Consider the following 27,745-nt stretch of genomic DNA (forward strand, 5'->3'; position numbering starts at 1 on the left):
GATATTAGGAGATATTCTGAGGTCAATAGTAACTACTTTTTACTATACAAATATGCCTGAGTGCAATTCTGCAACGAAGAAAAAGTATTGGAATTTTCTGATGAAAAGGGGGACTGGACCTCCCAAGACACCCCCACTCCTGGATCCACCCTTGTCATTCTCCAGGCGCGTGGGTGGCCTAGCTGCTTGGAATGCTTAGTTCATATTTTGCTGCCATTGTAAATGGTTGTTCCTTCACTAGTTGCTGTTTTTTGCTTAAAATTTGTGTTGTGTGGTAGTGTACTGTAGTACATTACTGTACCAGGATACAATCAGCCAACAATACAGTGTTAAAGCAGTATTAAGATGTAAAAAGTGATTACAGTTACATAAACTATACTGTACATTCAATAAGTGGAAAACACTAGAGCATCTTAGCTTACATCTTTATTCAAGACATCTTCAGGTCATGAGACCCACTATTCCTCCATTGAAAGTGTTAAGATTTATTAAGTGATTACAGTTATGTAACACATTCAGCAGAGTGGACAGTGTCTGCCTACTATAGGCTCAAGACAACAGCATCTGCTGGTGAGTACAATACAGTAGTAGTATACATTATTTTGTTTATTACAATATATTGTTCATGTTTGCATAAATAAATACAGCTCTGTGCAACATGCATCGTTTAGACTTGAAAAAATTTCAGTCTTGGCTGTTTCACACAGCTCCATTCATGCCCGTATCATGTACAGTAGATTTGTTGTTTAAAATATATTTATTTAACCAATCTTTTAGAAAACCTATTCAAGATTATTATGATAAAAAAAAAGAAGAAGTGTTTCTAACTTAATTAGAACTCATTTTATCGACTCCAGTATCAACATTTCTTACATTATATATATATATATATATATATATATATACATACATATACAGTACAGTGTTCCCTATCAATATATTGTCAAAATAATTTGTTTGTGGACCTATTATGTGAACAATATTGTAGAGAATTTATTCTGGATCATAATGGCACCAAATTCATCTCTCAACATAATTAGAACAGATGTTGTGAATAAAAGTTTATACACTTTTTCGTTAACCATAAACATTTTTGCTCATGCCCAAGATCTGAATGCAATGGGAGAGTGTCTGGGAGATGAGGTGATGAGCTGCGTAGTTTAGACTCTCGGAAAACTTTGCCGAGCACCCAGAAACATCCCGATGTGTAATAGTGTCTGTCCGTGCGAGATGCGTAGTTTAGACTTGGAAACTTTTCGCATTACATGGAAAAATTCCTGGGATGTGGGATTTTTTCCGAGTTTGAGGGAGTCGTCTTGTTACCCGGAAAGCTCTTGTCCCCGGAATAGCTCTGCACCAATTGTTTCGGCTAATGTGGATATCACTGTATATGGGTGTGGTATGCTGTTCATTCTTTATTGGTTGCAAGGCTTCTGTTGGCAAGATTTAACTAATAATTATTAGTTGAATATTGCCAATTCAAATGTTTTTATGAACTCTTGTTTTTTTTTCAGTTAACATTGAAAAAATTAGTCACTGTGACAGATATGCTAAAGAAACACAAAGAAAAGTACCAAGAGATGATGAGGTGATGTCGGCCCCTTCCTGGCCCTGTGGACTGTTAGTGCACCCAAAATGCCTGGGTTTGCCCTGGTGGTATCAGCCTACTTTTGGCCTTGTGGTGTCGGTCCAGCCATGTGCTTGGGCTACTAGAAGTATAGTGACCCAGACAAATGTCAGTGCACCCAAGTGCCCAATGTTCCCAACACAAAGGCTGGTCCTGGGTGTACAGCACAGTGTCGGCAAAACAAGATACCCAGGATAGATATGGACTCTTCAGTGAAAGCGCCAGGATCCTGTGGTATAGGAGCTAGACCTTCTGAAATTTGTATCTGTGACCTATCAATAAGTAAATGGTGTGAGTGTTGAGAGACATGATGAACTCCTTCACTGGCTGATGACAACTATGCACAAAGTGTTGGTGATAACTGGTAATAATCCCACTTTAAAGTGTGGTGTGTAGCAGCAGTGGGTGGTATACACAGACCTGCACCTGGTGGAGTGGAGACTTGCCAATTTAGTGCAGCTCATACTCGGTAGACAGAACTTCACCCATGACTTACACCACAATGATCTCACAAGTGGCCACCAGTTGGCAGCGCTTCTGGACTTTCCTCTGTTGCACCCAGAGGAACACTGTGCAAGCCAAATTGTTTTTAAGATTTAACTTGCATGTGGTATAAACATCATTTGATTCTTACACTATTGATTGTATGGTGAGGATATATATTTGAATTTGTTCTATTGATCAATATGTTTGTGCAAATATGATCAGATACTTAACTCTATTTGGAAAGAATATCTTTAAAAATATAAATTGAGGTAGCTAGAGAGTGTAAGGCTGAACTTCATGTGTGATATGATGGCATTATGGAAGCTCAAGATGGCAACAACTGTGGCTAAAGTACCATTGATGGCTGCCAAAGGTGCTTTGCCAGTTACATGTGGTGGCTGGATGCCAATATTAGGTGTTAAGCATTATAAAGCATCTAGTTTGAGAGTTTAGCCCTTGGGAATTGAATAATATGGCTGTAAATGAAATAAATTTTCAGGTCTAGCTTGCAATTGTGCTGTGATGGTGCTAACGGGCTAGTTGGGCTCTTCCATTCTGTCATTCCCCCATTAGATGCCATAAGAGAGAGGTGCCATGTATTTCTGTATTGCATGCAACTGCATTGGTGCAACAAGCGTGAGTGTGGCAGTGTGACTACTCTGGTTGTAGAGTGTCCTCATGCTAGTGAATATATATTTGTTTAAGAATGCTCTGTCTAGTCTGTGCCAGGAGTCATCAAGGATGTGTCTTGGTAACACATCCCAGCTTCTTCACTCTTCACAGCTTGCTCTTCTCACAATGGACAGATTTAAATAGAGAACCTGGATTATTGAGGCATTTGTTTTCATCATGTCAGTAAGGTGACTGGGATGTGCAAGAGTCCTTGGGTGGTTGATGGCATTAAAAGAGCAGTTTATGTAATAGACTGTGAAAAGAGGATGAAGGACCAAGTCCACAATATATGGAGTTCTTGAACTTTACATTTGCAAGATTTTGGATTACCTTTTTCTCATTTGAACAAATAACATGAAATCTGATGATTTTTTCAGTATTATGTTATTGTTCTTCAGTTTATTTATGTTAAACAGAACATGCTTTTGTCTTTCTCAGTAAATACCTTTGAGCAGAGGTAAGCAGTGGTTGGCTGAATCAGTGTCACCTACTCAGACTACTACTGCAATTGGTGTAAGATTTAATGCCTGTTAATTTTGTGTGATTTTTGCTGCAAAGCAAAACCTACTACATTGATTTTTAAACTTCATAATAATTCAAAATCTACTATCATACCTCTTTTAATGGAGCCTCTGCCAACGGAATTTTGTTTAATGGACAGGAAAAATTAATCATTTAATAAGTACTGTAGAGGTATACAGTACAGTACTGTAATAGTAATTATAGTTCTATTCAAGAAAAATCAAACATTAGTAAAAAGAACCCACGATACAGTCTGCTGTCGTCTTTGTTGCTTACATTCTCTAAGCCGATTGGCAATCATCTCAAAACGTAAACAGTAGCCCGCCAAGAGTCTTGTCCGTTGCATCGCGGTAGGTCTCTTCACATTTTCACTATCTCCATGTGTTTTGTGAACATTTTATGCCCATTATGTCCGGGAAACCACCTGCAAGTGCATGTGTTGGTAAACCAGCCAAGGTGCTCGGGAAAGTCATTACTATGGACGTGAAAATGGAAGTGATATAAAGAGTTCAGGCAAGCAAGCATCAGGTTGGAGGAATGGGAGCAAGGCAGAGGTGGTAAACCACACATCAAGCTTCGTTGAAATTAACTGGTGAGTGTTAATTATTAAATTTAGTTTCATTTCTTTGGAATGTAAACGTTAAGTAGTGTCACTCGTGATGGCCATTTTTGTTTTATTATCGTTGTGCTAGAGTGGTTTGCTTGTCGCTTAATCTTTACTTTTCATACGGCAACGGTGGTGAAAAATCACTTGTATTTCTAAATAACGGCAACTTTTTTCTAGTGTTTATGACCTATTTTGGAACATGTAATCATTATTTAGTCATTCTTGATGAAAGTGTTCGTATATAAAAGGAGTTATTTATCATTTCGACTAATTTTGCTATTCGCAAGAACACATCTCCACGGATATTTCACTTAGCGGACCAGCCTCAAGAAGTATCTCGTCTGTTGTAAGAGGTATGATAGTACGGTATTTAGATTAACTCGTATTTTGGACAAGGAAATCAAGCGACCAGCCATGGACAAATTTTTTCATTATATTATATTATGTTTAAAATTTTATTAATACTTGTTACTTTATAATTTTTGCAAATAAATAATAGACTAAGTTTATGATTTGTGGCATGGATTGTGTAGGTTATAACAGTTTTGAAGATATATCAGTATAGTCAGGTTTATTGGAAATGTTGGTCAATGCCCCAAATTATATATTGTCTAAATAGTTTAAAGGTTACTCCTCAAAGCCTTGATAATGGAGAATACCTCTGACAGTGTTCAAAAGTGTCATGTTTGGGACCTCAAGTTTGTTGGGAGGGAAGAATACCTATGTGATGTGATTGAGAATCTATTGGGGCATATGAACAAGGTACAGGATGTATTGTTGATTACCTTGTGTTACCTGTTGGTATAGCAGCTTTGTCTCTGCTCTTATTTTGGATGCACCATTGATAATGGATTTTGTATTGAATTATCAGAATTGTGATGGCAGTGTTTCATTTCACCTGCCCTAAAGAATAATACAAAAGGATGGGGGTGTTTAATGCATCAGTGAATGGATCTGTGAAGCTGGCACATGCACACATTCATAACTTCTGGTAACAGTAGTTAAAGGAACTTTATTGATTCATCAAGATACAACCAGTTAATACCTGATGTGCACATTTCCTATGGTGAAAAATATGTGAGAGAGATGCAGGTTTTGCAGCCACATTTCTTGCATTATTTGCATATGAGTAAAAAAACAAAATCTTGACCAGTCATGAGGTTACTTGTTAAAAATTAAAAATTTCAAAATTGGTCTTTATTCTCTCATCTGTATCACAGAGCTTGTAAACTATAGCAAATGAGTGTAAATATGTTTGGGCAAGTTTTGCAAGGAAATACCTAATATGTGTGTGTGAGGCACCTGAAGACATTGATATGTAGCCAGATAGATTATATAGTAGCTACTGGGAAGGAGAGTTGCATGTAGTACGTATGCTGAGTGCACAACTTGAGATGCAGTTGGGAGGCTTGGAATGTTTGACAGTAATGAAGACAGTGTGCTCTGCTGGAGGGAGGAGGGGGTTACGCAATAATTCCTAATTCCACAAGTATACATATACCTTGTTAACATGTCAGGTAAAATATTCCTACTCCAAGTTTGATATAGCTACTAAATATATCTGTTTGCATCTTTTAAGTGATTAGTTAAGGCCATCATATGGATGAAATAAATTTCAGAACTAAAATATTTGATGATAGTCTAAAAAAAAAAATAAAACTTAAAAGATCTAGTCCAAACTGGTACCTCTTACCAGTTAATATTTATTGTGCGAACTAATGGTGTATAATGGCGGTGAGGCTAGTATTGTGAAGGTGAAAGCTGGCAAGACAGCTGCCACCTAACACAAGAATAAAACATCTACTCAGGCTACTTGATATTCCAGATTTACTCCTATAGTTTGTACAAATTATTATTGTTATGAATCCGTGATTGGTTAACTTGCGAGAGCCATGTTGATGCCCACCAATATTGTGCCATCTTGACAAGAAGTGTTATTGCTGGAACACTCACCAAGGTCCTAATGATACCATATTTAGTTTGTGGCAAAACAACTCTTGGTTTGTATTTCCTGTTCCTAAGTAGCCAATGTGGTGTAAGATTCAATAGGTCAAATATTTTTGTGATTCTTAGAATGTAAAAATAATTCCTGGTCTTTTGTTATTGTTTATACAGTGATGCTTTAACAATATGATATTAGTGTTTTGAACTTTTATTTTATTACCAAACCTCCACATACATATTATTCTGACAACTATTCATATCTACAACTTTTCGGTTTATCATATGCTTATACAATTGGGCATGTAACATAAGCAGTCAATGAGGATTGCTCAGGTTTCATGAAGTAATTAAACCCACTACAGTAGAAAGTTTTCTGACAGTGTTCCATCTTAAAGGGTAACAATATCTTTGCAACCACTGTGCAAGTACCTGTATGCTGTACATTAATACCTTCACAATTCATAATCAGCTATTTTTGGAAATTCCAAATTAGAAAAACTAAATACAGTGAAATAGACGATCATTTTACTGTGGTTGAGGGGAGTATTTTTTATATGGTTGGCGCCCCCCACCCCGGGAGAAAAATTTAGATAACGAGCTTCTAACACAATTATATGCCAGGGTTGTGTATCACCACTACTATCATTTTATTCCTACTTGTTTAGTGGCTTAATATTATATCTTACAGGCATATAACTTAATAAATGTGTCTGTCAGGAGTATGGAGTGGTGGTGGTGGTGGTGGTGGTAACGTCATGGCTGGCTAGCTTCATGTGAGCTGGGTTGCGTGTGCCCGGTTCCTAGTGGTGACATGTCGCTATCTTGCTTACAAATACTGTACTGTAGTCATGAAACTTAAATACAGCTCATAACTCTTGGTGTATATAATAAATACAAGCATGCAGTACTATATATTGTTTTCATGCTTGTATGTTTTAAAATACCATTTATTTTTTATTTTTTTTCATTTATTGGGCACTCCCCTACATCCTTGTGCAAGGTGAAGCGCAGAATCGTTTACAGCGCCCAACAGGGAAGCATGCTAAGTTCATGCTTGCCTTTATGTCTCATGAGTTAAGGGCGTAAAAGCCTGAAGAGTCAATGGTTTATGTCTAAGCAAGTTATTGGAAGTTCCAACAACTTGTCCCTGAATACGAATTCGCAACTTTCGACTTACAGCAGGTACCTACTTTGCTGCTAGGGACGAAGGGGACTAGGAAGAATGTCCAAAATACCATATTCAGTAGCTGCATCAGGTATCATAAATATTTATGTACAGTTGTGCGCCAGTTAACGTCCGTCCGAACAACATCCGATTGCATATACGTCCGTGGCCCATGAAAATATGGGAAAAAAACATTCAAACAACAGGACGTAGCGGACGTAAGTGGCCTTAGAGCGGGCGCGGTCACGCATGCATCGCGTGTTCTTATAGATTGTGCTGCCAGGCGTATAATGATACAGTACAGTAACTATATATCCATAATATGTTTTGATAGATATAAGAAATGTCTATGTTACTGGTTTATGTTTTTTGGCTATTGTAGTGTACAGTACAGTACTTTTAATTTGATTTCCTTACTTATGAAATAAAAAGTTTACAAACTGTATAACAGTGTATGCTTGGTACAGTACAAGTACACTGCAATATTCCACATACACGTAAGTATACTGTAAATACAAAGTTCACAATGCAATGTTCGGACAACGTCCAATTCGGTTAACGTCACGTATCTAAGACGTTAAGCGGCACATGACTGTATAAGCAAAGTAAATTTCTCCAATCACAGTCTGTGTGGCTGGCCGTCCGCTGCAAAGTTGCCACTTTTTTTATTTTACGTATATCTACCAAATAACTCGATAAAATGGTGCGTTTAAAAATTACAAACTCAATTTGTACACTACAAGATGAAAGTGAGTATCCTAGATCCACATAAGAAAATGGACAGTGAGACACTGACTTTGGTAGCCTTGCAGCATTGCTTCCACCCCTCGCTGGGTGTTTGATGCAGTTAAATAGTACAGTAATATTGGTTTAAATTAATAAAGCACAGTAAATCCCTGGCTCGGATAGATGATCTATACTGTATGACCTTTTATGAATCATTTTAAATAAATAACAAAACAGGTTAAGCAGAGGCAGCATCCATCAGTTAGCATTGGTATTCTATAACCATCAGATATAGTCACTGAAACTGTGAATGTTACGCACTTTGGAAGCCATAAGTGCTTTGTAATCTGCCAATGAAGGTCCTAGCTCTTCTACAGAAGCTGTCTAGAAAACTTTATTGAAACAATTAATATTGTGTGTGCTTAATTTTGTGATGCAACTTAAACATATTAACCCTACATAACCTAATGTATATTGGGCTTGATTTGCTCGTCATCTTTAATACAGTATTGGCTTAATGTTGTAGTCTGACAATTAGCATTCAATGTGAACATGTTACACATAGAACAATCTGCCTCTGGCAGGTGACCGAGGATGTGCCATAAAGTATACAGAAATGGAAACCTATTGTGTGTCAAAAGTGCTGCACTGAATGGGTTAAAAACTTGAGAGACTTTAACAGAGGTTTCTTTTTTATTGTGGCAAACAGAAAAAGAGGGAAATAAGCAATGTTTAAGAACTTAAATACTAGATACTAGTTGTTAAATACTGATAAAGATGGTGATGACTGGGACAAATAAATGTTACAATTGTCTCGCCAAAACACTGGTGAGCCCCCCCCCCCTCATGTGTGTATAAAATGCAATACAAAAAACAAATTTCACATCATTTACAACCGTTGAAATGCACATCAATATGGTAAGGATTATTGTACAATATATAGAAATTCAACTTACCTCAATTATGGGGCTTCAGTACTTGCACTTCTTTATGTTAGCCTGACACAGGTGATGCCTCCTTCTCTTGGGCCAGGCAGTGAATATCACTATTGTTATCAAGAGGTAAATCAGTTTTCTTTCTTCTCCTTCTTGAAAGGTAAATATTATTTTCTTTTGTTGTGACACTGGTCTTGGTTTTCTGTATTTCCAGAGGTCTTTCTTCCTAGTACAAATATTCCTGCTGATGGCATACTCTGCCATAATGGTAGATACAGTGGTCCCTTTTTCAAGTTTTTCAACAATTTCAAGCTTATTTATAAGAGAGAGATACACTCTCTTGTCCTTCTGTGGAATAACTTTTGGCCTAGTCATCTAGTTTTAGCACTATTTTGTTTAAACATAATATGAGGATTCCAAAATGATGCTACACAATGGTGTGACACAGGAAAAGACTGAAGAGCCATGCCCATGATGAATACCCTCACGGGGTTTTGGGTGGCCCCGTACCTTATACAGTAGTGTACTATCTTAACCCTTAAAGCCCTGGTGACATTCCTCAACAGTTCACTAAGGTGACCCCAGGTGATGTTTCTCAATGTTCTTTATTGGCAACTCAGCTCTTGCATATTCTCTTTATCGAGACTTGTGCCTCGTGGTCAGTCACCCGGCAACTATCGTGATGGATGCTCGTCTTCTGATCTGTTAAGTATTTTATAGTTCTTTTGAGGATAATAGAAATATAAAATGTTTTGTAGTACAAGTAGCTATAAGATAGAAATATGATATAAATGTGATTTCAATAAAGAACTGTGTGTTGCAAGTGCACGTCAACATCACTTCCCGTTTGCAGCAGCAGCTTCAAACAGCACATCTTTCATCACTGCTCATCAACACTCCAGACAACTCTCCAACCATGCTACAATAAAAGTTGAGTGTAAATATTGTATGCGTACATTCTTCTGTTTTTTCTCTTACTGATTAACCCATTTATAAGGTGACAATGGTCCCCCCCCACATACCTTTAGGGGGCTGGCAGGTCCTGTGTTGCCTGGGCTTTAAGGGTTAAAATCTCACTTATTTTCTATCGTTGTTAAACACTAATATACTGTACTGTACAAAAATAATTAAGAAAAGTATCAAAACCTGGAAACTTCATCTAACCTACCTTACTGAATGAACTAAATCATTGTTACTAAATACTAATACTGCATACAAAAAACAGTTGAGAAAAATATAATAGTAATTAGTGCGTTGACTTTATCAGTGGCAGTGAACACAATTGATTATTATTCAAAATTTGCTTTACAGTATTTCAGCAAGGGTCCAGCCCCAGTGTTCTTACTTATGGAAGTTTTAATGCAGGTTTTCCCCCATCTAACTGAAACTTCGGCAACTTAAAAAGCACCTCTGAAATATGTCTGATTTTTAAAAGAATGAATCGGTGAGTATTGCCAAACTTGAATATAATATTTTACTTTATTTTATGTAATTCAACAATGGTCTTTTTAAACTGGTATATCTGCAATGTATAGGCAATGGTGGCAAGGGGAAAATGGTCAATTATTTACTCGTTTATATTTTGTCTCGAAACAACTTTAAATTACTACTCTGTGTTATGGTCAGTTTCTAGTAAGTTGTAGCATTCTTTTGGAATTTTACCAGCCACCAGATGACCTTTCCCCCCACAAGATAAATATTTGGTGTTAGTAAGTTCTGGAATTGATATACAAGTTTAACTTTTCTTTTTTTGTAAGAATTTTATTTATTTAGTTGATCGTGTAATAATTTTCCCACAAACCAAATAAACATTAAAGTAAGAAAAAATAATGTTGTCAACTTGTGCACATATACATATAGCTTAAACTTTTACACTAGGAGAGGTATACAGTATATATGAGGGTGTGTACAGTACTGACCCATACTCATGACAGGCTGCTGGAGATAAAGTTATGGCTCTCACTGGGGATTCAAACTTGGGACCAATGGACTTTTATGGCTGTGCCCAAAGTCAAGTGACGTCCATAAATACACTCTTAAAGTGGCCGAGACTACTTCATTAAGTAGTTATGTCTTCCTGTTACAGCCAAATCGCTAGAGGGATCTTTAGAAGTGACACCCGGCATTTAGTATAGAAGGCACCAAGTCGTGACAACACAAAGCACGTGCACAACCGGCTCATCATCTGTGTTGGCCATAATGGGTTTCAGGATTCAAACCCATTAGTCTTGGCTGATTTGTAAGCTATCCATAGTGAAGGAAGGTGGGTTAGCCAGGTCACTGACTATAGCTCTGGGCTTGGCAATACAAAATTAAAATTCTCATTTATGACTTGATACCCATTGGTAAGCGGCCTCTGTAATTGAAGCAGCTAGATAGCACTAACTGTTCCAACTACTAATGTAACAATGCATCACACTCGGAGAATTAACCCAACAACAACCTAATGCAACATATCATTTGGATCTTCTGAATTTTTATGGAACAAACTCTTCTCATGTCAGCTGGTGTGCCCAATGCTAGAAAAGGTCTCCATTACCCAATGGGATTCTATATACTGTACAGTCGGCCACAGGAATAAGCATACACACTGTAGCCTTAAGGTCCGAAAATGGTCTGGGAACGTCGAAACTACGCATCCAGACTCATGATGAAACTTAGCTCCCCCCACCTGTTATCTCTACCTATTTTCTGTTTCCCCTTCTTTATTATTCTATTTACGCCTCTTCCTTCCTTTACTAATCAAAACATCTGTAAAAAAAAAAAGTAGGGCAAGAGAAAAAGTGGGGGAGGAGGAGGGAGCTGTACAATAACTGCAATCCCATTCGGCAACAAGTTTACTACCATTGGATACAATATATTACTTGTAATACAAACACAAGTCACTAGTAAAACATTCACAACAAATGTATTTATAACATATACAGTATGTAGGAATAAAACATAAATTACAGGTCATTTTGTAATTTTGTCTGTTCTGTTCAGGACAGTGTTACCAGATATTTTGTTTCAAACACGAACCGTAGGTGTATACTTATTCTTGTGGCCGACTGTACAGTACATTCCTTTTTGTTGAAAAAGGGATAAATTGCATCTTCAGAAAGGTGTATCAGGCCTTTCTGAGAAAGGTTCTGACAAACGAATAACTAAAGAGGTGGGTAATTATGCTCATAAATCTTTTTGGCTCAACACAATCAAACTTCTCATCAATTTTGAGGGAATGTTATAAAGGATAGAGGTTGTAGGGGAAATGGTTTCCTGATGGCAGTAAAACATTGGTGATGATTGGGAAAGAAACTCATTTAGGCCTGAAAAAGGGGAAGGAGCTGTGTATGGATGGAACAGCTTTGTCTGGTGTTGCCTAGAATTTACAGATCCACAGAGTAGCTTTTCCAGTACAGTATAGGTTTGTTATAGTTTCTTTCCTTCAGAAAGGACTTAATGCATGTGGGACAACACTTGCAGTTCGGAAGGTCAGGTTAAATAAGATTAGTCTGTCACTGATGTCAGGTCACCTGGGTCTAGACTGACAGCCAAAAAGGGCACATTACACCAGCCACCTAGTAAAGGGAAACTGGTCATAAATGAAAATTCATTGAAATCAGAATAAACTTAACTAGATTTAAAACTTACAGGTTAAAAATCTCAAGCCGAGTTTCTTTGCTTATCAGCCTGTCTCTGTAGGTAAAGACTTGTATGATGGGTAGCAACTCTGTGGAGAAATGGAGTACGGGCTGCACTCACTGCACCAGAACCAATGGCAGACCTGTACTTGATGATCATTCCTTCATCTTGCTCAGCTGGTTCCATAAACTGCTGCAGGGGAATAAACTGGTCAACTTGCTCTACAGTCAGACGGAAAAACTGCAAAGCATCAGATTTATCACCCCACAGTAACATGCGAAAGTCCACAGACCAGTATTGTTGCAAAGGAATGAGAAGAAACAAGGCAAAGGTAGAATCCCCATATGATACACTGATGAACTGCTCCAACATATTCCTGTACCAGTCAGTGAATGAGGTAAAACCTTCAATTGTACTGCTTGGATCAAGTTTTGAATAACCCTCACTGCCAAGAAGTTCAACAACACATCCCTGAAGGTTTGAGCTAATGCAAGCATCTAGGAACATATCACATGCAACCAGAAAGACTAATGACAAGTGGTACATCCAAGTTGTGGTGGTGGTAGTATGGATTGTGGTCTTGCGGTGCTTGAGAGTTAAGTAAGCCATCTGTAGGCACCTTGTAACAGTCAAGATATCCTCTGGTGTAGACAAATCACTTGAGTGTCCTGCAGCTTTTTGTTCCTGGGGTTGGGGTGGACGCTGGGATACTTTGAAAACGTACTTGATGGGATTCAGTGACCAGTAACTGTCAAGAACGAGCGGTGACTCGGTCTGACTTATTGTAACCCCATTAATGATGAAGGGAATGCCGTTTTTTAGTACTACACTAGCATCATATTCTCTCTTACTCACCAAACTTCTAATAAGTTCTCTTTCAATTGATTTCAGAGATTGGCAGATACTCTCAGTCAACTGAAGTGGTGAGAGGACTGGCTGGGTTATGGCAGGAGACTTGAGTGGTTCATAATTATTCAGAGAAAGGTCCCCCACATGGGTGCTCATCTCAGTTAGATCTGATATGAATTCTTTAGCACAAATTACATTTGTTAAAAGTTCTTTGATTATATGTTCATCTCCCTTATGGACACATGCCATCATGCACATGGCTGTCTCATGGTACAACTGTCTTCTGCTGCAACCTTTTAAAGCTGCCAGTTGCAGCAAATTACAAATAAAGTAAGTCTCAATTCGTGTTAGCCACTGTGAAGACAGTTGGTGAGAAGACTGACAAACTTTCTTTAAGTAGACAGATATTTCATCAGAATCTAACAATTCACATAATGCATGAGCATTAAGAGCAGGATGAAGGGTGTGGAGAGACACAAGGAGGTTGGTGATTGGAAGCAGCATGGGGTGAGGAGAAGACGGACGCAATACAGGAACAACCTCGCCACCAAAGGTGACACAACCCGCTGATCCAAGGTTGTTTGGATCACGTTCAGTGCCTGGAACTAGGTCACTAATGAGAGATGAGTGACTTGGAAGTGAGGCAATTAGTGTTTTGAAATATGGTGATATAAGGATGGGTGAGATTATGTTATTATGAAGATGCTGAATTTTCTTGTTGTGGACGTCACCACTGTATGAAGTCTGATCTTTCCACTTACAATAGTAAGCCTCCAGGAAATTACAGCAGCTGCCAATAAGTCTGAGTGCTGAGAATGTGGCCTCATTGCTTCTTGTCAGCTGTGCTAACCATTTTGTGAGACATGTTTCCACCAACTGGGGTAGGTCCTTGAGGTCATCCCAAGTCAACTCAGGTGGCACAAGAACCTCTGCCTTGCCATCAGCACCTATCACTGTCCCCTGATTCAACTTCATTCTGTTTTCTAAAAGTGAATGTGTGGCAGCCACATTCACAGCTGCTGTTAAAGCAGCAATCATGTGTGCTCCTACATCATAATTGAACTTATTCTTGTCCGTCTCTTCGTTGACCGATACCTTATCCCTATAAAACACCAGTTGCTTAACCAACAATGGGTAGAAACTTGCAACAGCTTCCTGAGACTTAGAGAGTCCATAAGTGAGAAGCACAGCCCACATACGATATGCCTCCTGGCTCAGTGCTAAGGCTTCTTGGAGAGGTATACTGACTTCACTGGGCTCAAGGGACACATATGTCAAGACATGACTCATAATATTGTGAGTGTTGACCAGAACAGCTGCCAACTGCCGACCCTTGGTTGCTAGTATCTGAGGATAAAGAAGAATCACCATTACTAAGCTTTAATTCTAAATTGTTAAACAGCTTTAACCAGGACATCTTTAACTTCCTTCATAATATTCTAATGTAAAATATATTGAATCCAGTACTTTATACGTAAATGGTAGATTGATCCTCAAACCTTATTTTTCACCTTCTGACATTACTGAGCCATGGCAGCTTCATAGTAGCTGTACTGTGCCATTTTGTTCTGCACTTTCACAGTACCTATAGACTATACTATAGTGCTGTACTTATAACTCGGGGCAAACTAACTAACTATACCGATATTATTGCTGTACATATCAACCACATAAATGAGACGAACTATAATAATGTACATCTACTTACCGTCAGAAGACGCAAGGCGTGCCTTAGAGGTATGCCATAAACAGAAGTCATTGAATCTACAGTCTCGCCAGTAAGCAGAGGCGACAGATTGTGTGGGAGAAAGTTTGTCATGATGGTAGAGATGAGGCGCGGGGTGCGAATTAGCGTCCAGGCAGCTGTGAGGGAGTGACGCACCATACGCAGGAAGATCCCCATGATGTTTATAACTGTCTCTGGACCAGGCTTGATGATCTCCAGCAAGTACCTGTGGGTTTACACTACATAGTAATGACTCTAATTCTGATTTTCAAGACTTCCTTTATAAGAAAGTGTAACTAAAACATCAAAGTCAACAAAACTACAGAACTGTACTATGGAATACCCATACTGTACTGTATATTGCATCAGAAAAGTAAAGTCTATTCAATCCTAGTTGAGAGGAGGTGGTTAGGAATTGATAGTTACTTTATAGTTTGCCACAATGTACAATCCATGCTGGCAACACTACAGATACAGCACCGTAGACCCTCAAATCTACAGACCTCGATTTAACAAATTTCGGAAACAACAACTCCTGAGGTGTCAATTCCGTATTGGGAATATTGGACTGAGACCATTGTTTCGAAGACTGGCCGTTAGGTGGCAGTGGTGAGTCGGCACCCAGACCTGCACTTAGGGTAAAAGTGCTGTTGTTCTCGCAGTGTTTATTGTATAAGATTCCATTGGTAATATGGTAAATTACCGTACATTGACACATCATCCGATCGTGATCTTCAACCCTTTTATGAACACCTTTGCTCATTAAGGGAAATCATCAAAAGGAGGCAGCATCAGCATGGGACTAAAATTTTTTTTTCACTCATTTTTCAAACGTGTTGATGATCCTAAACCACCTCCTCCACTGTAACCCTCTACAAGTGAGGGGCCAGAGCTCCACTGAGTCAGAATAAGTCATTCTGAGTCACCACTATATGATCATGGGATAATAAACTCCTCTATCAACCATAAAAGGCAAGTGAAATTACTATAAACTTCTTTATATACAGGTAGTCCCCGACTTACGACCGTCGGGACTTATGACCGCCGCAGTTGTGACCATTTTTTTTCTCTTTTCTTTTTTTTATTTTTCTCAAATGACACACGCATTTTCTACACCGAAACGTTTCCAGTTAACGTAGTCTCCATGTATAATTAGAAAATTATGGGGGCCCCATGTGCATTCAGCTGACTACATTAAAGGTAAGTGCTCAGTCACACTGTATCCATTCCTCATTATTTATTACTTTTACTGTACTGTATTTCATTGTAGATTTTTTATTTAAATCTTTTTTTTTTTTTTAATCTATGTCGGACTTACGACCATTCTGACTTAAAACCTGGATTTGGGTCCCTAACCCCGTCGTAGGTCGGGGAGCACCTGTACTTTCATTTACAATGTTTATTATATCTTTAATGTGTTTTCCTGTTTATTGTGTGTACAGTATTGTTTATTTTTCCTTTGTTTTTATCCCTTATTTAGATTCAATGGTCAATTGGCATTAGCGGACTACCTCCCCCCCCATTAGTCCGTAGAATCGAGGGTCTATTACATATATATATATATATATATATATATATATATATATATATATATATATATATATATATATATATATATATATATATATATATATATATATATATATATATATATATATATATATATATATATATATATATATATATATATATATATATATATATATATATATATATATATATATATGCAGTATATATGTTTACCAGATTTAATTTAAACTATTCAAAGTGAAAGATGAGCTTGATTGGTCTTGCTTTTATAAGCATAAAACACAATAGTATGTGTTTCAGACACTCTTAATATTTTATTTAGCTAACCCCCAAAGGATTTTACTTAGAACAGAGGGGATCCCATACACAAGTGGTTAAGTGGAGCCTTACTTGATCATATTATAAAAGTAGGTTGGTTCAAGGTCAGTTAAGTTTGCACAAGGTCCTGAGAAGGTTCGAGTTCACCGAGATGAATAATTTAACTGCAGTTCATAAGACTCTTGTATCCCTCTTTAAATATAAATGGAGGTAAGTACACCTGCCTCTTTAGCTCCTACCACTGAGATATAAATCCCTTTTTAATAACATAGGGGTAGTCAGTGTGATGTGTTAAATTCTAATTTAAATAGGAACAGCTGGATATCATTTATTGGGAAAAAATTAAAACACCTCAAGCTAGAAAAGTAACACAGAGGGTGTCTTGGGTAGTGTGAAGCAGCCAATATTTGAGAAGGACACATGGAGGAACACATTCAGGAGAGAAATGGGGAGGGAATAATAGAGGAAGAAAGGGTAAAAAAAATACTGTATGTAGTAATAAGGCAGACATGAGACTCTTATGTCATGGTCATCCACTTCAGAGGGTGAGAGGTAAGATGTATGATAGATTATGATGTCCATAAATATTTAGTGACTAACCAGCCAGTTGCAGACAATAAGCACACATCTGAACACCCAACATCTCCGTCATACCTCAGTCTGATGTGAGTATCCATCCTAACTAGAGCACGAATTATATCAAGCTTGATGATCTCAAAGTCCTTCAACTCTGCTTCTTCTTGGTCCAATTCTTGTCGTATCTAAGTGTCAAATAAGATTGTGGTAAATTATGAAAAAATACAGCCGACTTATAATTATTAAGACTCGGCTAAAGCTGTGGGTAAAGCAAATTAGGTCTACACTATTGATGTGATAAAATACCCTAAACTGTATCTAGTATAACACCTGCGTGTATGTGTGTGTGTGTGTGTTGATTTGAGGCCTCGTGTGTTCATGACATACACACACATCATTTACCGCACATCACAAGTACCAATATTTGTGACTTTCTGTAGTAAATGGTTGGATAATTTTATATTATAAATGACAAGACACAGATACAGGTATCCCCCGAGATACGAACGTTCGTGATATGAAAGTTTGCTTATATGAATTTCCTAAATTGACACTGTACTATTTTGAGAAACGAAAGTTTCCCTCCCACCTATATGAATTTGGGTCCTGGCAAAAATTCAAATTTTGCACACCGGGAGTCAGATGGCGCAGCCTTCTTGGGAAGAGATGCACAGAGACGTATTCTCGCTCACTGATCAGGTGAAGTGATCCTTTTGTTGTACCTTTCGTTATGGCATCCAAAGGTTCTGCTGAATATTTGGTTACCCACACGACACTGAAGAAACCACGGAAGGCTGTGACTCTTGAGACAAAGCTGGAGGTAATTAAGTATAATGAATGTGGTGATGACCCTACCAAACATCGGGAAACATCACGGTGTGGCTGCTTCTACTGTGGCAGACAGCAGTGATGAGGTGGATAACCCTCCTCATCTTGGGCCCTTACTCAGCCCACCCCTGCTCACCCCTTGTGGCTGTGAGCTCAGACTGCCCTCCCAGCCCAGCCCAGACAGCCTACCCATAAGGTAATGTACCAAAGTTAAACAGTATTTTAATATTTTTTTCATGTGTTAGGTATGGTAGTAATTTCATGTATAAATTATAGTAGTTTATTGTATATCATTAGTTAGGTCAGTTTTGCTCTTGTTTCTGAAGTGATTTCATGTTTTTGGGGTATCATATTGGGAGTAATTTTGTCATTGGGGAACCAAACCCTATTTTACCCATGTTTATCTTTTTGTGATATGAAAAATTCACCTAAAGAATGTTTTGCTTTTTAACCTAACACATTCGTATCTCGAGGGATACTTGTACGCAAACACATACTAACTGGATATACTGTACTGGAAAAGATTTAAAAAATAAATAAATCATAATAATTTAAGAAAACAACACATTATAAGTCTGGGATGAAACAAATAAATATACTGTATAAAAAGTTACAAAATAGTTACCTTCTCACTGGCATGAATGTCACTGGATATTCCCGGCTCTAGTCCTGCAGGGAGCCAGGGTTGTGCCAAGGCCAAGCACTGTTCATCAGGTTCACTGGCTATCAGGTAGTACAACCCTCTCACTGCTTCACTGTACACAAGGTGCGATGAGTCATCAAGAGCAAACCTCAGCAGCAGAACAGCACCGGCCTCTACCTGGCATTCCCCCATAAGATGATACAAGAGTTAGTACAGTACCATCCACATATCAGTAAAACCTATATGGTTTTTAACATGAAAAACCTCTGCCAAACTTTACATTTGTTACTACCGTATGTATTATTCTGGAACACTATTCGCGACACCTGGTTTGCAAGTGTTTCTATCTCTCTCTCGAACCAACAACTAGTGAACAAATCTTCTTGTTGGTTTACTGAAATCTAATCAGGGGATTTTCCTAATGCATAATGTACTCTATTGTGTCATCTTTCATTTTATGCCTTTGTGTGCAGGCTTATATATATATCTGTGTATATGGATGTTGATTAATGATACTGTGATGTAAATAATGGCCGATAAAAAATCCTTAGGAAAAAATAATGTACACATACATCAAGTTAGAATAACACCTCTGCCTGTGCTAAGACAAAGTTCATAACATAATAATATTTTACAGAAAAAGTCCAAAAATCCGGATGCCAGAAATCCGGACCACCTGAGAATCCGGAATTCGAAAACTCATTTTTTTTTTAGCTGGCTTTTGTGTACCGGTATGTGCACATGCATGAGTGCCACAGCTGCACAGCGACAACAAGCGACCACGCAGTCGCCACTTTAAAACGAGCAATCAAACTGTGACAACGTATGTAATTTTGAGTCCTACTCTTTCCATTTACAGAGTACTGTACAAACCCATAATAATGGCTCCTAAAGTAGATAAACTTTGTTGTGTGAAGAGAAAGAAGAACACGTTGAAATTGTGACAAACTTGAAATAATTAAGAAACTAGAACGTGGTGTGAGCAATACTTTTCTAATGGAAACGTATGACATTAGAAAGTCTACAATTTATGATATAAAAAAGGCAAAGAATAAAATTCTAGAATTCACAGCTTTTTCTTTAAAACTGCTCGTTTTGATAAATGAAGCATGCTATATTTGCTAATGAATAAACTATCAAAATGTACCTGTTCATCTCTTCTTTATTCCTCCTTAAATTTGAATTTTAAAAGTAACATGAGAAAATAAGGAGTCTGCAATAGGCCGGTTGGCCTGTGCATGGCAACTCCTGTCGAGAGTTACTACCACTCTCTATCATCCATGAATATATCCAGCCTCCTTTTGAATCTTTCCAGCGTTCCAGCGCTTACTACAAAGTTGCTAAGCTTGTTCCACTCGTCCACCACCCTATTTGTAAACCAGTTCCTTCCTATCTCCCTCCTAAACCTAAACTTATTCAAATTAAATCCGTTGTTCCGAGTCCTATCCTGCTCGGATATTATAAGAACTTTATCTATATCACCTTTATTGATTCCTTTCACCCACTTGAATACTTCTATCATATCTCCCCGCACTCTTCGTCTTTCTAGGGAATGCAAGTTAAGTTTCTTTAACCTATCCTGATATGGAAGGTTTCTAAGTCCCGGAATCATTTTCGTCATTCTTCACTGCACCGACTCTAGTGAATTGATAGTCATTCTATAATAAGGGCACCAGAACTGAACTGCATAATCGAGGTGCGGCCTGACTAGCGCCTATACTGCCTGAGAATCCGGAAAATCCGGACCGACCCGATCCCCAAGCAGTCCGGATTTTTGGACTTCTACTGTACAAACAATCGAGCAAGTATAACATCAAGCCTTTAATTTATTAAGAACAATACAGTATAGGAATTGAATACACAAACCTCAGAGCTTAATATGAGGTGGAAAGGAAGGACAGACATAAGTGTAATCCAGTAAAACCCTCAACATTAATAGGCAGATGCATAAACATATATTAACCCAATATCATAAAGTACATAGTTGTTTGTATTATATAATATATCTAAAACTAACATGACCAAAGAGAGTTACAAAGACTTACAGTCAGTTGTACTACAGATGGGTTGACACACGTGTCATAGAGGCCTTCCTTAGCATTTCTGAGGATGTTAGCCAACGTACGTAGACCCAAGTGGCGCTGTTGGAGCACTTGTGATCGTATGAGTATGAAGAGTTCATCAAGGGTGTAGCCGGCACGACCTGGAAATATTTAAGACTTGAAATCCATCCTCTCATCACACTATCTTATGAGTTTCACCATTATGTGGGAAATAAACAGCAATGAAATTTGTGGAGTCCATAACAAAGTTGCTGCATTTGGTCCAAGCTACACCACATTTGTGGTGTGAAAAGAAAATTGCACTTTTAATTGCCACTTCTATACGAAATTGCAGTCTTCACCTACCCCTACCATCCCATACACCACCTCCCTCCCTCCCAAATTCTTTTTTGTCCACAACTGCACCAAATAGCCGACCTATGGTACATGGGTAGCCTGTGATGTATTGGTAAGCATGCTTACCTCGTAAGCAAGAGGGCTCGGATACAATCCCTGGGTAGGGTGAAGCTATGGGCAGGTTACTTTGTCATTGTCTCTGTCTAACCAGCAGTAATTGGGAGTATTTTGTGATTACATGACCCTTTAAACCCCTTGTGTACAGATTCCCTTCTGAACTGAATAAAATCATTTGGTGTTAGACAAATAAAATATTAAAAGTGGCATTCCTGTAGGAGGAAAAAATGGCAAAATTCCAAGAAAAGATGATGAATACTGGCATCCCTGGGTACCCATAAAGTAACCTACTTGTCAAACAATTAATAGCCTCCAAGCATTAGGTTATAAAATGATGAATTTCACTGAAAGACACTCAAAAGTTTATACTAAAAAATACAAAACTGTACACATAGAAAATTGAGCTAAAAAAGGCAAAAGTGTAAAAAAAGTTAACCAACCTGGCTCCTCCCCATGATGATGGAGCCCTTCCCTATAGGAGACATCTGCATCATATGGCAGAATATCACCCTCAAAGTTGAACCTGGCAACAAATCCCTCACTGTCCTTCAGGGGTTTAGGCTTTGGCATGTTAGTCATCCATTGTAGCTTCTCCATGTCCACCTGGAAATATATATCATAATAGACAGATTAATATATGAAGCTGACTTTAAATTCCAATAATAGTCAAAAAGTATTTGTCCAATTAAAAGAAAATCTTCAAAAATGTGTTATAAATCTACTGAGTGACCAAGAACATTAAAAGCAACATTCCAATATCACAAAATATCCCCATTATTCTCAATACAGTATCAAATTAAAATCACAACTTGCCTTGTCCATGTGAAGCCACTTGCGTGCTTCCGATGGAGGTATTGGCAGCTCTAACTCAAGATTTTCTTCATTATCAGCTACTTCCTTCATCTCCACATCACTGGAGAATTTAACTGAGCGAGTTTTAACATCTACACTGTCCCCTTCATGCATGGGTTCACTGGAAGATGGGGCATCAGAGGAGCTGGGACGGCCTTCTTCACTTCTTTGTAAATCTTCGCACTCCATGGGAGTGGATTGTGCTGTTTTCTTTTCATTATCCACAGCCAAGTTTGACTGGTCTGAAGACTTTTTATCACTAGCTCTTGATGCACTATCCTTCTGTGCCATTTCTTTTCTCTGACGGAAAGACTGCAGTAAGGTGATCTGTTCCGAGGTAAGATTAGAGAAGAGCTCTTGTTTCTCTTTCATCCGTTCTTCATGGGTCATGCTGGCAAGCTTGCCGATGTTTTGCTGGTGTATCTTATCCATTTCACTTTTGTTTTGTTGAATTCCATCCCCTGTGATGACACAACTCTGTTTGCCTGAGTAAAAACAAGTCATTTGAATGTAAATTTGTGATGAGAACGAGAAAATAATGTACAGAGTATTTATGATAAATGAGAAAGGAACTTTATTATGAAAATAAAACTCAACTCTCATTAATTCAGACCCACTCTCTTGAATTTCAGCTAATTTGCACTAAATATTTATGTCCAATGATTCCCATATATTTCTGATGGCATCTGGAGAATACTGTGCCTATCCTTCCCCATGCAATTCCACTCACAAGTCCAGCTGTTCAGGAAATATAAAACCAAATTAGGGGGTTAGGTAAATGGATTAAAGGTGTGAAGATTGAAGTGAGTTTGTTACGAATACTCAAGGCCTCACCACTATAATCCTATTACCTAGTCATCCACTATTAAAAATGAACTAAGGTTGTGAAATTTTAATATTTGTCTGGGGAAGGACAAAGTGACTGTTATGATTCTGTTGTTTCGCTTGATAATGCCTGTCAAGACCACTGAGCAGCTGAAAGTAAAAGACTTCAGCAATACACTAGATCAAGGGGAGATTGAGGGAAGGAGGGTGGAGTCTGGGTTGCATTTTTGTATACTTTTAAAATTAGAAGATACTGTAGTAGAATCTGGAGAGGTGTTCTTGAAGATATGATGTTAGTACAAATTTTACATAAAATAATAGGACTATATGCAACAACTCAAAAGTAATACAGTACAATAGTGATTCACATAAGCAGCATTGCAGCATATTCCTACCTAAGGCTGAGAGTCTGGGATCTTGTGAGGCATGGGCTGTTACAGGTGAACCTTCGCTGGAGATGGGAACACTTTTGAAACATTCTTCCTTGACTATCAAGCCTTTTTTCTCCAAATTCTGTAAGTATATAGACTTCTTCTTTGTTCCAGGGCCAGAGTTACTTACTGTGCCTTTCTGTAACAAAAACATTCATGTGTTACTGTATATGGTGCACACCATTCTTTCATCAATCCACATTAACTAAACTAGTACAGTACAGTATGTATTTTATAATTTATAACAGTTTTTATCATGCATGTATAATTGTAAATTAATTATTAGTCATCTGGACCCCCCCCCCCCATGATGCCCCTGCACCTTACTTTCGGACATTATTTCAGAAGGTAACTGAACAGTTGATTAGCAAGAATATGTAGATGGAAAAGAAAAATTCATTAAATAATAAAGAGTTGAATAATCAAATGACAAAAATCATTTTAACCAATCGGGGGCGACTGTGACCAGGGTGTGGGGCATAGTTGCCGAGTTAATTTGATTATACTGTACAGTAGTATAGTAACCCCTCCAGCATGATTTGTAATGTTATATATATTGTAGGCCCACAATGGTAACGTGGAGAAAATAATTCTTGAATAAAACATACAGGTAAGGGGAAACACTGTAGCACCTTAGCTTTTATCTTTATTCAAGAAAGTATATATACTGTATTCAGTATTCATATATATAAACCATACCAAAAATAGAAGACTGATCTTAAAATACTGTTGTATAAATGAGTTAGGACGGGAGCAACACTGTAGAGTTGACAAGTCGAAGGTCATAACTTACCAAATTTTGCAGTCTTTGGGCTTTAGGGAAGCCATGAGGACTGGGTGTTGGATGCCACTCCTGGAGACTATGGCCAGCTGGAACCACACGCTCAACAATTCGTCCAAGGACAGGAACTTTCTCCTTTTGTGAAACTGTTAGATAAAAGCTGTACAGTACACTGCAAAGAGTCTTGTGGGACTCTCAGAGTAAGTATATACAGTACAAGATTATCAAGTACAGTAAAGTGTTTTACAATACACCAAGAAGAGTCCAGAGTTCCTCTCATTGAGGAGAGATTATTTACCCGGTAAGTGAAATAACCAATTTCTGGTCATTTAACCAAACAGTTATCACAAGGCTAGAAATTAAGTTATCCAACACTGTCATAAAGTCTCTCTTTTTCTTTCTCACACACACACACACAAGATAAAGGATGTATACAGTACTCACCAACTTCGGTCAATACAGTGTTATCAACAATGCCTTCCTTCTTTTTCTTGGCAGCTCGATCCTGAGCAAACTTGGACCTGGGTGTGGCTGCCCCCGTATCTACAAAACATCACTTGGTTAAAGTATATGGATAAAAAAAAATTAAATAACATAAACAAAATTTAAATTTGAAGTGGAAAGAGAAAGCCAACATCTGTTTTGTATTTATCCGGAGAAATTTTTTTCTTACAGCTGTTGTTCCCACTCTGTAACAGTGGGTTGGTGGTAGGAAGGGCAGGGGACAGTGATGATGATGACTTTACCTGTACTGTACATGAAATTCCAAGATTTAGTTTAGTTATATGTATACTATATTGAAATCAACATAAACATCACAGATCTAGGATGCATATGATAGGTTCAGTATTGCAGTCTTGTAAAATCAAACATGAGTATGAGAACAGGAAAAGAGAAAAAAAATAAAGTACTGTACAATATTTATTGCCAACTTATATAATTCCAGATGGAATACACAATTACAAAGAAATGGAGAACTAAAGCCTGAAATCCCATTCTATAGCTGAGAGACCAGTAAATATCTGCCATTTAAAACACCCCCTGAGAGAAAGTGCCACTATCAGGGGATGAAATATCTTGCAGCAGGTTACACTGCCTTTATGGCTTAGTGTAAATAGTGTGAAGCAGCTTCTCACCCACCACACCAAGATCAAGGTTTACCCATTTAGATGTCTCATCAAGAAATCTTTGCTAAGGACTATGCTCCTCATTCAAGGGTCAGCAGTGATTATTAACTGGAGTCATCAAAGTTATGCTTAGGCTACAGCAAAGACCATACAGTATCATGAGCTTAAGTAATTGCACACTAATATACAGTAAATTACCATGGGAAGATAGTAATGTTTCAGCATAGTTAGATCAGCTCAAAATTATATGACAATGTGAGGCTTGTCTAATGATGTCCTCGTGACAATAGCAAGCTCTACCATGGCATTTTCTATTGGTGGAATCTCACAAGCCCCCAGTGATGACCTGTACGCTATAAATTAAGCCTCTACAGTATACCTGATGATTTTGGGGACACAGGCTCCTCTGTCTTGCGTTTGTTGACAGAAATAAGCTTAGCCGATGGTTGAAATTCACCACGAGCCATCAGCTCTTGTTCCTGCTGTAAAAGGTCATCATCTGATTCACCCGCAGTCGGTCGCTTCAACATTGTGTCACTGGAATACAGAGAGTACAGGACATCTGGTTAGAGAAGCTTCAAAATGGAAGGTGATAAGTCCTTCTGCAAAGAAATGTGATGTGAAATTTACCTGTGAATATAAAATAAATGGCAGACCTTTTCCGAATCTTTACCTTGTATGGGCCACACCTATACTAGTTTCGGTAAAGGTGGAGGAGACAGTTACCACCAGAAATATCTTATGGAATTCAACCAAAATTTCTGGAGATACTTTTGCAAGATACTGAACACAAAGACACAAAAATGGAAGAAAGAATGCACAGAACCTATTGGAACCTGACCTAACCTACCTAACCTCACCGAACTTCCTAACCTGTGCATTGGCATTTTTATTTTCTTACTATCAACCAAACAGCATCTCTAAAAAAAAATAACGAATTCAATCCAAATCATAATAAACACGCCTGATGAGATCGTTGTTCATTTCTTAACATATAATTAAAGACCGCGGATGATCCCGTACCATAAACGATGTGAACCAAACACAGGAGATCCGATGTCGCCATAATTAAGGATAAATATAAAGGACATAGACGTGAAATTACTGTCACATGATCAGTATTTGTAGTGTTTTTACCTCGTTATTTCCTTCTTCTTTCATGCCATACCAACTAACAAGTAATTTATGATTGAAGGATAAGCTAAATAGAAAAGATACTACAATATTGTCGCTTTGATTTTATTACTCAGTATTATCCAAACATCTTCTGAATATTAGGTGCAATTTAATAAAGTCATGGGTCCTCCTCAGGCATAAGGGCTCATTAGATAGTGTATGAGGAATCAAGGAGACAATTACCTTTTTTTTAGGTGACTGTTAACAATACAGCTCTTCTTCCCTTTAAAGTTTACAATCAACGGTGATATGTTATTACACGCTGATTTTTATGACACCTTCCACCACCACAGTTACTGAACGGTTATCTTACTTGTCTGATGTAAATAAACAATGATAAGACTGAATCCCATCCCACCAAACCCGATTCCGAATTTTCTCATAATTTTCATGTTTATTTTAGCTATGATTCTCTTTATCTGTGTATTAATAATTCACAATGGATAACATGCCAGTACGTAAGAGACTGTATACTTCAGGGATGGAAAAATTAATTGAGAGAGATAGCAATTACAGACGATATCATCAGAAGAAAAGTAGCTAACTTGAATGGCAACCAAGGAATATTATAAGGAACTATTAGTGTTACAAGATCAAGTCAATTTCTATTAGTTGGATGCTCGTCAGGGAGATGGGGCTAAGTCATGGGTGTGTTGCTTAAACGTGTGGTAGGTGGAGTGGCGGTAGATATTAACAAATGGCGCCAATCACTGGTCACCGTTGGCGTTGTGTTGTTTGTGGGAGAAACGAGGAAATGATATAGACCTAACATTTAATTTCTTTTTAAGAGATAGGAAAAGGTAAGTAAATAGGTATGTGATTGATTCATAAACAGTGACGATTAAATTACAGTTGAATTTATCATTTCACCACTTATCGTACGTCTCTTATTTGTTACTTTGTTGTGAATTTCATTATCCAGTGGCACCCATCGAGTAACCTCCTCCTTTTATAGTTATCTTTAATGTAATTTTAAAATTATTTTTCTGAAAAGTACAATTGGGAAGGTAGAAAATTAATAGACAAAAGTAGGAGCACTGTTTGCTTACATTTCTACGTGTGTCGCATAACGGTGGACGAGCCGAAATGCAAAGTTAAATTAGTTGTAACTTTTAATATTAATTTCCGAAAATTTCGTGTTGCATGTCTAGAAAGAGGAGGTAGAAGTACCCCAAGAATAAAATATAAAACGGGGGTTACTCAGTGGGTCTTGAACTGTAATATAAGCAATCGTTTGAAAGCACGTATCGATAAATTTA

The 27,745-nt window shown here is 37.9% G+C and overlaps 2 protein-coding genes across 3 annotated transcripts in view; one reads left to right on the forward strand and one right to left on the reverse strand.

Moving 5' to 3' along the window:
- The window catches only part of LOC121873865 (ras GTPase-activating protein 1-like), a 30,365-nt gene extending 24,302 nt beyond the window's left edge, over nt 1-6,063 (forward strand). For both annotated transcript variants that reach the window (XM_042377691.1, XM_042377700.1), the window contains exon 19: nt 1,515-6,063. In XM_042377691.1, the coding sequence (XP_042233625.1) occupies nt 1,515-1,592 (78 nt within the window). In that variant the 3' untranslated portion in view covers nt 1,593-6,063. The remainder of the gene's footprint in view (nt 1-1,514) is intronic.
- Nucleotides 6,064-11,644: 5,581 nt separating this feature from the next.
- On the reverse strand, nt 11,645-27,188 carry LOC121873874 (RNA polymerase II-associated protein 1-like). The gene is made up of 12 exons (XM_042377714.1): nt 26,670-27,188; nt 25,690-25,847; nt 24,628-24,726; nt 24,196-24,329; nt 23,367-23,541; nt 22,108-22,631; nt 21,735-21,897; nt 20,824-20,981; nt 18,761-18,955; nt 17,386-17,492; nt 14,866-15,109; nt 11,645-14,504 (listed from the first exon to the last, which is right to left on the reverse strand). Exons 2-12 carry the CDS (start codon nt 25,838-25,840, stop codon nt 12,330-12,332), a joined length of 4,125 nt encoding a protein of 1,374 aa, XP_042233648.1. The 5' UTR covers nt 25,841-25,847; nt 26,670-27,188; the 3' UTR covers nt 11,645-12,329.
- Nucleotides 27,189-27,745: the final 557 nt, after the last annotated feature.

This window comes from Homarus americanus, unplaced genomic scaffold (genome assembly GCF_018991925.1).
Source record: "Homarus americanus isolate GMGI-L3 unplaced genomic scaffold, GMGI_Hamer_2.0 scaffold55640, whole genome shotgun sequence".
NCBI lineage: Eukaryota > Metazoa > Arthropoda > Malacostraca > Decapoda > Nephropidae > Homarus > Homarus americanus.

Coding starts and splice junctions, on each gene's coding strand:
- LOC121873874 (XM_042377714.1), bottom strand. CDS start 25,840: ATGTTGAAGCGACCGACTGCGGGTGAATCAGATGATGACCTTTTACAG. Junction 22,632..23,366: donor TCCCAGACTCTCAGCCTTAG/GTAGGAATATGC, acceptor GTTTTTACTCAG/GCAAACAGAGTTGTGTCATC. Junction 20,982..21,734: donor TCATCATGGGGAGGAGCCAG/GTTGGTTAACTT, acceptor AAATATTTCCAG/GTCGTGCCGGCTACACCCTT.